This window comes from Oncorhynchus masou, unplaced genomic scaffold, assembly GCF_036934945.1.
Source record: "Oncorhynchus masou masou isolate Uvic2021 unplaced genomic scaffold, UVic_Omas_1.1 unplaced_scaffold_9357, whole genome shotgun sequence".
NCBI lineage: Eukaryota > Metazoa > Chordata > Actinopteri > Salmoniformes > Salmonidae > Oncorhynchus > Oncorhynchus masou.
Genome location: NW_027015845.1, coordinates 1 through 10,862, shown reverse-complemented (window position 1 = coordinate 10,862; position 10,862 = coordinate 1). Strand labels below are relative to the sequence as shown.

Here is a 10,862-nt window from a genome sequence, read left to right as displayed (position 1 = left end):
AGTCAACAACCACACACCATGACCATCTGTAGTCAACAACTACAACACCATGACCATCTGTAGTCAACAACCACACACATGACCATCTGTAGTCAACAACCACACACCATGACCATCTGTAGTCAACAACCACACACCATGACCATCTGTAGTCAACAACCATACACCATGACCATCTGTAGTCAACAACCATACACCATGACCATCTGTAGTCAACAACCACACACCATGACCATCTGTAGTCAACAACCACACACCATGACCATCTGTAGTCAACAACCACACACCATGACCATCTGTAGTCAACAACCATACACCATGACCATCTGTAGTCAACAACCATACACCATGACCATCTGTAGTCAACAACCACACACCATGACCATCTGTAGTCAACAACCACACACCATGACCATCTGTAGTCAACAACCATACACCATGACCATCTGTAGTCAACAACCACACACTCATGACCATCTGTAGTCAACAACCACACACCATGACCATCTGTAGTCAACAACCATACACCATGACCATCTGTAGTCAACAACCATACACCATGACCATCTGTAGTCAACAACCATACACCATGACCATCTGTAGTCAACAACCACACACCATGACCATCTGTAGTCAACAATCACACACCATGACCATCTGTAGTCAACAACCATACACCATGACCATCTGTAGTCAACAACCACACACCTATGACCATACTGTAGTCAACAACCATACACCATGACCATCTGTAGTCAACAACCATACACCATGACCATATGTAGTCAACAACCACACACCATGACCATCTGTAGTCAACAACCACACACCATGACCATCTGTAGTCAACAACCACACACCATGACTATCTGTAGTCAACAACCATATACCATGAACATATGCACACACACACAAAGGGCTCGGTGTTGAGGAAGAACAGGGTGCAGTAGTCTCACCAGAGAGCTGGTGTAGGTGGGGTCTGAGGAGTTCTCCTGGAGGAAACGGGACAGGCCGAAATCAGACACCTTACACACCAGGTTGCTGTTGACCAGGATGTTGCGGGCGGCCAGGTCTCTGTGGACGTAGCTCATCTCAGACAGGTACTTCATGCCCGACGCGATGCCACGCAGCATGCCCACCAGTTGGATGGGAGTGAACTGACCATCGTTCAACTGCAGAGAGGACGAGGAGAGTTAGAGATCTGTAAGAAACAATTCAATATGTGTGTAAGAGGGATGGGTTGAGGGAGAGTCAGAGACCAGAAGTGACATAGTGAAATAATGACACATAAGGAAGGGGTTGTGTGTGTGTTTGTGCTTGTTTGTGTGTATCTGTTTTTGTGTGTGTGTGTGTCTGTGTGCGTTTGTGTGGAAGGCTCAGAGACGGTATATAGACTGACCCTAAGGAAGGAGTCAAGCGCTCCGTTCTCCATGAACTCAGTGAGGATCATGACGGGACAGGAAGCAGTGATGATGCCCTCCAGGTGGATGATGTTGGGGTGCTGGAACTGGCCCATGATGCTAGCCTCCGACAGGAAGTCCCGCCTCTGTTTGTCTGTGTAGCCACTCTTCAGGGTCTTGATGGCCACGTAGTTCTCCTTCTTCCCTGGGACCTTCAGCCTCCCCCGACACACCTCCCCAAACTCCCCTAGAGACAAGCAAGTGAAACATGAGTCAGTACAGTACATACATGATAGTACAGCAGCCTATCCACCAGTCTGTTTAATAATATCAGAGACAGCCTATCCACCAGTCTGTTTAATAATATCAGAGAGACAGCCTATCCACCAGTCTGTTTAATAATATCAGAGAGACAGCCTATCCACCAGTCTGTTTAATAATATCACAGAGACAGCCTATCCACCAGTCTGTTTAATAATATCACACGAGAGACAGCCTATACACTAGTCTGTTTAATAATATCAGAGAGACAGCCTATCCACCAGTCTGTTTAATAATATCACAGAGACAGCCTATCCACCAGTCTGTTTAATAATATCACAGAGAGACACCCTATCCACCAGTCTGTTTAATAATATCACAAAGAGACAGCCTATCCACCAGTCTGTTTAATAATATCACAGAGAGACAGCCTATCCACCAGTCTGTTTAATAACATCACAGAGAGACAGCCTATCCACCAGTCTGTTTAATAACATCACAGAGAGACAGCCTATCCACCAGTCTGTTTAATAATATCACAGAGAGACAGCCTATCCACCAGTCTGTTTAATAATATCACAGAGAGACAGCCTATCCACCAGTCTGTTTAATAACATCACAGAGAGACAGCCTATCCACCAGTCTGTTTAATAATATCACAGAGAGACAGCCTATCCACCAGTCTGTTTAATAATATCACAGAGAGACAGCCTATCCACCAGTCTGTTTAATAATATCAGCAGAGAGACAGCCTATCCACCAGTCTGCTTAATAATATCACAGAGACAGCCTATCCACCAGTCTGTTTAATAACATCACAGAGAGACAGCCTATCCACCAGTCTGTTTAATAATATCACAGAGAGACAGCCCATCCACCAGTCTGTTTAATAATATCACAGAGACAGCCTATCCACCAGTCTGTTTAATAATATCGCAGAGAGACAGCCTATCCACCAGTCTGTTTAATAATATCAGAGAGACAGCCTATCTGTTTAATAATATCGCAGAGAGACAGCCTATCCACCAGTCTGTTTAATAATATCACAGAGAGACAGCCTATCCACCAGTCTGTTTAATAATATCACAGAGAGACAGCCTATCCACCAGTCTGTTTAATAATATCACAGAGAGACAGCCTATCCACCAGTCTGTTTAATAATATCACAGAGAGACAGCCTATCCACCAGTCTGTTTAATAATATCACAGAGAGACAGCCTATCCACCAGTCTGTTTAATAACATCACAGAGACAGCCTATCCACCAGTCTGTTTAATAATATCACAGAGAGACAGCCTATCCACCAGTATGTTTAATAACATCACAGAGAGACAGCCTATCCACCAGTCTGTTTAATAACATCACAGAGAGACATCCTATCCACCTGTCTGTTTAATAATATCACAGAGAGACAGCCTATCCACCAGTCTGTTTAATAATATCACAGAGAGACAGCCTATCCACCAGTCTGTTTAATAACATCACAGAGAGACAGCCTATCCACCAGTCTGTTTAATAATATCACAGAGAGACAGCCTATCCACCAGTCTGTTTAATAACATCACAGAGAGACAGCCTATCCACCAGTCTGTTTAATAATATCGCAGAGAGACACCCTATCCACCAGTCTGTTTAATAATATCGCAGAGAGACAGCCTATCCACCAGTCTGTTTAATAATATCGCAGAGAGACAGCCTATCCACCAGTCTGTTTAATAATATCACAGAGAACAGCCTATCCACCAGTCTGTTTAATAATATCACAGAGAGACAGCCTATCCACCAGTCTGTTTAATAACATCACAGAGAGACAGCCTATCCACCAGTCTGTTTAATAACATCACAGAGAGACAGCCTATCCACCAGTCTGTTTAATAATATCACAGAGAGACAGCCTATCCACCAGTCTGTTTAATAATATCACAGAGAGACAGCCTATCCACCAGTCTGTTTAATAATATCACAGAGAGACAGCCTATCCACCAGTCTGTTTAATAATATCACAGAGAGACAGCCTATCCACCAGTCTGTTTAATAATATCACAGAGAGCAGCCTATCCACCAGTCTGTTTAATAATATCGCAGAGAGACAGCCTATCCACCAGTCTGTTTAATAATATCGCAGAGAGACAGCCTATCCACCAGTCTGTTTAATAATATCACAGAGAGACAGCCTATCCACCAGTCTGTTTAATAATATCACAGAGAGACAGCCTGTCAACCAGTCTGTTTAATAATATCACAGAGAGACAGCCTATCCACCAGTCTGTTTAATAATATGGCAGAGACAGCCTATCCACCAGTCTGTTTAATAATATCACAGAGAGACAGCCTATCCACAGTCTGTTTAATAATATCGCAGAGAGACAGCCTATCCACCAGTCTGTTTAATAATATCACAGAGAGACAGCCTATCCACCAGTCTGTTTAATAATATCACAGAGAGACAGCCTATCCACCAGTCTGTTTAATAATATCACAGAGAGACAGCCTATCCACCAGTCTGTTTAATAATATCACAGAGAGACAGCCTATCCACCAGTCTGTTTAATAATATCACAGAGAGACAGCCTATCCACCAGTCTGTTTAATAACATCACAGAGACAGCCTATCCACCAGTCTGTTTAATAACATCACAGAGAGACAGCCTATCCACCAGTATGTTTAATAACATCACAGAGAGACAGCCTATCCACCAGTATGTTTAATAACATCACAGAGAGACATCCTATCCACCAGTCTGTTTAATAACATCACAGAGAGACAGCCTATCCACCTGTCTGTTTAATAATATCACAGAGAGACAGCCTATCCACCAGTCTGTTTAATAATATCACAGAGAGACAGCCTATCCACCAGTCTGTTTAATAACATCACAGAGAGACAGCCTATCCACCAGTCTGTTTAATATCACAGAGACAGCCTATCCACCAGTCTGTTTAATAATATCACAGAGAGACAGCCTATCACCAGTCCTGTTTAATAATATATCACAGAGAGACAGCCTATCCACCAAGTCTGTTTAATGTCACAGAGAGAGACAGCCTATCCACCAGTCTGTTTAATAATATCGCAGAGAGACAGCCTATCCACCAGTCTTGTTTAATAATATTGCAGAAGAGACAGCCTATCCACAGTCTGTTTAATAATATCACAGAGAGACAGCCTATCCACCAGTCTGTTTAATAATATCGCAGAGAGACAGCCTATCCACCAGTCTGTTTAATAATATCACAGAGAGACAGCCTATCCACCAGTCTGTTTAATAATATCACAGAGAGACAGCCTATCCACCAGTCTGTTTAATAATATCACAGAGAGACAGCCTATCCACCAGTCTGTTTAATAATATCACAGAGAGACAGCCTATCCACCAGTCTGTTTAATAACATCACAGAGACAGCCTATCCACCAGTCTGTTTAATAATATCACAGAGAGACAGCCTATCCACCAGTCTGTTTAATAACATCACAGAGAGACAGCCTATCCACCAGTCTGTTTAATAACATCACAGAGACATCCTATCCACCAGTCTGTTTAATAATATCACAGAGAGACAGCCTATCCACCAGTCTGTTTAATAATATCACAGAGAGACAGCCTATCCACCAGTCTGTTTAATAACATCACAGAGAGACAGCCTATCCACCAGTCTGTTTAATAATATCACAGAGAGACAGCCTATCCACCAGTCTGTTTAATAATATCGCAGAGAGACAGCCTATCCACCAGTCTGTTTAATAATATCACAGAGAGACAGCCTATCCACCAGTCTGTTTAATAATATCACAGAGAGACAGCCTATCCACCAGTCTGTTTAATAATATCACAGAGAGACAGCCTATCCACCAGTCTGTTTAATAATATCGCAGAGAGACAGCCTATCCACCAGTCTGTTTAATAATATCACAGAGAGACAGCCTATCCACCAGTCTGTTTAATAATATCACAGAGAGACAGCCTATCCACCAGTCTGTTTAATAATATCACAGAGAGACAGCCTATCCACCAGTCTGTTTAATAATATCACAGAGAGACAGCCTATCCACCAGTCTGTTTAATAATATCACAGAGAGACAGCCTATCCACCAGTCTGTTTAATAATATCACAGAGACAGCCTATCCACCAGTCTGTTTAATAATATCACAGAGAGACAGCCTATCCACCAGTATGTTTAATAACATCACAGAGAGACAGCCTATCCACCAGTCTGTTTAATAACATCACAGAGAGACATCCTATCCACCAGTCTGTTTAATAATATCACAGAGAGACAGCCTATCCACCAGTCTGTTTAATAATATCACAGAGAGACAGCCTATCCACCAGTCTGTTTAATAACATCACAGAGAGACAGCCTATCCACCAGTCTGTTTAATAATATCACGAGAGACAGCCTATCCACCAGTCTGTTTAATAATATCACAGAGAGACAGCCTATCCACCAGTCTGTTTAATAATATCACAGAGAGACAGCCTATCCACCAGTCTGTTTAATAATATCACAGAGAGACAGCCTATCCACCAGTCTGTTTAATAATATCGCAGAGAGACAGCCTATCCACCAGTCTGTTTAATAATATCACAGAGAGACAGCCTATCCACCAGTCTGTTTAATAATATCACAGAGAGACAGCCTATCCACCAGTCTGTTTAATAATATCACAGAGAGACAGCCTATCCACCAGTCTGTTTAATAATATCACAGAGACAGCCTATCCACCAGTCTGTTTAATAATATCACAGAGAGACAGCCTATCCACCAGTCTGTTTAATAATATCACAGAGAGACAGCCTATCCACCAGTCTGTTTAATAATATCACAGAGAGACAGCCTATCCACCAGTCTGTTTAATAACATCACAGAGACAGCCTATCCACCAGTCTGTTTAATAATATCACAGAGAGACAGCCTATCCACCAGTATGTTTAATAACATCACAGAGAGACAGCCTATCCACCAGTCTGTTTAATAACATCACAGAGAGACATCCTATCCACCTGTCTGTTTAATAATATCACAGAGAGACAGCCTATCCACCAGTCTGTTTAATAATATCACAGAGAGACAGCCTATCCACCAGTCTGTTTAATAACATCACAGAGAGACAGCCTATCCACCAGTCTGTTTAATAATATCGCAGAGAGACACCCTATCCACCAGTCTGTTTAATAATATCGCAGAGAGACAGCCTATCCACCAGTCTGTTTAATAATATCGCAGAGAGACAGCCTATCCACCAGTCTGTTTAATAATATCGCAGAGAGACAGCCTATCCACCAGTCTGTTTAATAACATCACAGAGAGACAGCCTATCCACCAGTCTGTTTAATAATATCACAGAGACAGCCTGTCAACCAGTCTGTTTAATAATATCACAGAGAGACAGCCTATCCACCAGTCTGTTTAATAATATCGCAGAGAGACAGCCTATCCACCAGTCTGTTTAATAATATCACAGAGAGACAGCCTATCCACCAGTCTGTTTAATAATATCGCAGAGAGACAGCCTATCCACCAGTCTGTTTAATAATATCACAGAGAGACAGCCTATCCACCAGTCTGTTTAATAATATCACAGAGAGACAGCCTATCCACCAGTCTGTTTAATAATATCACAGAGAGACAGCCTATCCACCAGTCTGTTTAATAATATCACAGAGAGACAGCCTATCCACCAGTCTGTTTAATAATATCACAGAGAGACAGCCTATCCACCAGTCTGTTTAATAACATCACAGAGACAGCCTATCCACCAGTCTGTTTAATAATATCACAGAGAGACAGCCTATCCACCAGTATGTTTAATAACATCACAGAGAGACAGCCTATCCACCAGTCTGTTTAATAACATCACAGAGAGACATCCTATCCACCTGTCTGTTTAATAACATCACAGAGAGACAGCCTATCCACCAGTATGTTTAATAATATCACAGAGAGACAGCCTATCCACCAGTCTGTTTAATAACATCACAGAGAGACAGCCTATCCACCAGTCTGTTTAATAATATCACAGAGACAGCCTATCCACCAGTCTGTTTAATAATATCACAGAGACAGCCTATCCACCAGTCTGTTTAATAATATCACAGAGAGACAGCCTATCCACCAGTCTGTTTAATAATATCGCAGAGAGACACCCTATCCACCAGTCTGTTTAATAATATCGCAGAGAGACAGCCTATCCACCAGTCTGTTTAATAATATCACAGAGAGACAGCCTATCCACCAGTCTGTTTAATAATATCACAGAGAGACAGCCTATCCACCAGTATGTTTAATAACATCACAGAGAGACAGCCTATCCACCAGTCTGTTTAATAACATCACAGAGAGACATCCTATCCACCTGTCTGTTTAATAATATCACAGAGAGACAGCCTATCCACCAGTCTGTTTAATAATATCACAGAGAGACAGCCTATCCACCAGTCTGTTTAATAACATCACAGAGAGACAGCCTATCCACCAGTCTGTTTAATAATATCACAGAGACAGCCTATCCACCAGTCTGTTTAATAATATCACAGAGAGACAGCCTATCCACCAGTCTGTTTAATAATATCACAGAGAGACAGCCTATCCACCAGTCTGTTTAATAATATCACAGAGAGACAGCCTATCCACCAGTCTGTTTAATAATATCACAGAGAGACAGCCTATCCACCAGTCTGTTTAATAATATCGCAGAGAGACAGCCTATCCACCAGTCTGTTTAATAATATCGCAGAGAGACAGCCTATCCACCAGTCTGTTTAATAATATCACAGAGAGACAGCCTATCCACCAGTCTGTTTAATAATATCGCAGAGAGACAGCCTATCCACCAGTCTGTTTAATAATATCACAGAGAGACAGCCTATCCACCAGTCTGTTTAATAATATCACAGAGAGACAGCCTATCCACCAGTCTGTTTAATAATATCACAGAGAGACAGCCTATCCACCAGTCTGTTTAATAATATCACAGAGAGACAGCCTATCCACCAGTCTGTTTAATAATATCACAGAGAGACAGCCTATCCACCAGTCTGTTTAATAACATCACAGAGACAGCCTATCCACCAGTCTGTTTAATAATATCACAGAGAGACAGCCTATCCACCAGTATGTTTAATAACATCACAGAGAGACAGCCTATCCACCAGTCTGTTTAATAACATCACAGAGAGACATCCTATCCACCTGTCTGTTTAATAATATCACAGAGAGACAGCCTATCCACCAGTCTGTTTAATAATATCAGAGAGACAGCCTATCCACCAGTCTGTTTAATAATATCACAGAGAGACAGCCTATCCCACCAGTCTGTTTAATAATATCACAGAGAGACAGCCTATCCACCAGTCTGTTTAATAATATCACAGAGAGACAGCCTATCCACCAGTCTGTTTAATAATATCACAGAGAGACAGCCTGAGACCCACCGGCACCAATGACCTCCTCAATCTTGACAAAGGAAACATCAATCTCCTTAGCAAACTCCCGTACGGCTCGTTAGGGTCCTCGTAGGTAAAGGGGTCAATATAGACCTTGACTCCTGAGGAGAGGAGGGGGAATTAAACGACGAACCAGCCATGGTCACATACGGACTAAAATATGAATAACATGACTTTTAACAAATCTGTATGCACTATTTGCGTGTGTATGTGTGTGTGTGTGTACTCACCTTGGCCCAGGAGGTACTGTCCATGTTTGTCACTCAGCTCTGGGTCCTTCATTCTACTGTGTCTGCTGTGGAAAAGAACCGAGTGTGGGAGAGGAAGGAGGGAGAGGGGGCAAAGAGTGTGGGAGAGGAAGGAGGGAGAGGGGGAAAGTGTGTGGGAGAGGAGAAGGAGGGAGAGGGGGAAAGAGTGTGGGAGAGGAAGGAGGGAGAGGGGAAAGAGTGTGGGAGAGGAAGGAGGGAGAGGGGGAAAGAGTGTGGGAGAGGAAGGAGGGAGAGGGGGAAAGAGTGTGGGAGAGGAAGGAGGGGGAGAGGGGGAAAGAGTGTGGGAGAGGAAGGAGGGAGAGGGGGAAGAGTGTGGGAGAGGAAAGGAGGGAGAGGGGGAAGAGTGTGGGAGAGGAAGGAGGGAGAGGGGGAAAGAGTGTGGGAGAGGAGGAAGGAGGGAGAGAGGGAAAGAGTGTGGGAGAGGAAGGAGGGAGAGGGGAAAGAGTGTGGGAGAGGAAGGAGGGAAAGGGGAAAGAGTGTGGGAGAGGAAGGAGGGAGAGGGGAAAGAGTGTGGGAGAGGAAGGAGGGAGGAGGGGGAAGGGTGTGGGAGAGGGAAGGAGGGAGAGGGGGAAAGAGTGTGGGAGAGGAAGGAGGGAGAGGGGGAAAGAGTGTGGGAGAGGAAGGAGGGAGAGGGGAAAGAGTGTGGGAGAGGGAAGGAGGGAGAGGGGAAAGAGTGTGGGAGAGGAAGGAGGGAGAGGGAAAGAGTGTGGGAGAGGAAGGAGGGAGAGGGGGAAAGAGTGTGGAGAGAGGAAAGGAGGGAGAGGGGGAAAGAGTGTGGGAGAGGAAAGGAGGGAGAGGGGGAAAGAGTGTGGGGGAGAGGAAGGAGGGAGAGGGGGAAGGAGTGTGGGAGAGGAAGGAGGGGGAGGGGAAAGAGGTGGGAGAGGAAGGAGGGAGAGGGGGAAAGAGTGTGGGAGAGGAAGGAGGAGAGAGGGGGAAAGAGTGTGGGAGAGGAAGGAGGGAGAGGGGCAAAGAGTGTGGGAGAGAAGGAGGAGGAGGGAAAGTGTGTGGGAGAGAGGAAGGAGGGAGAGGGGGAAAGAGTGTGGGAGAGGAAGGAGGGAGAGGGGGAAAGGTGTGGAGAGGAAGGAGGGAGAGGGGAAAGAGTGGGGAGAGGAAGGAGGGAAGGGGAAAGAGTGTGGGAGAGAGAGGAGGGGAAAGAGTGTGGGAGAGGAAGGAGGGAGGGGGGAAGAGTGTGGGAGAGGAAGGAGGGAGAGGGGGGAAAGAGTGTGGGAGAGGAAGGAGGGAGAGGGGGAAAGAGTGTGGGAGAGGAAAGGAGGGAGAGGGGGAAAGAGTGTGGGAGAGGAAGGAGGGAGAGGGGGAAAGTGTGGGAGAGGAAGGAGGGAGAGAGGGGGAAAGTGTGGAGAGGAGAGGAGGAGAGGAGGGGGGAAAGAGTGTGGGAGAGGAAGGAGGGAGAGGGGGAAGAGTGTGGGAGAGGAAGGAGGGAGAGGGGGAAAGAGTGTGGGAGAGGAAGGAGGAGAGGGGGAAAGAG

General features: G+C 44.6%; 1 protein-coding gene across 1 annotated transcript; it reads right to left on the bottom strand.

Moving 5' to 3' along the window:
* Window positions 1-816: 816 nt before the first annotated feature.
* On the bottom strand, window positions 817-9,137 carry LOC135538280 (ephrin type-B receptor 3-like). The gene is made up of 3 exons (XM_064964194.1): window positions 9,096-9,137; window positions 1,400-1,647; window positions 817-1,172 (listed from the first exon to the last, which is right to left on the bottom strand). Exons 2-3 carry the CDS (start codon window positions 1,514-1,516, stop codon window positions 876-878), a joined length of 414 nt encoding a protein of 137 aa, XP_064820266.1. The 5' UTR covers window positions 1,517-1,647; window positions 9,096-9,137; the 3' UTR covers window positions 817-875.
* Window positions 9,138-10,862: the final 1,725 nt, after the last annotated feature.

Excerpts from the sequence above, each read along its gene's own strand:
- LOC135538280 (XM_064964194.1), bottom strand. The coding sequence starts at position 1,516 with ATGGGCCAGTTCCAGCACCCCAACATCATCCACCTGGAGGGCATCATC. Across the intron at positions 1,173-1,399 it reads CGCTTGACTCCTTCCTTAGG|TTGAACGATGGTCAGTTCAC; the intron begins GTCAGTCTATAT and ends TCCTCTCTGCAG.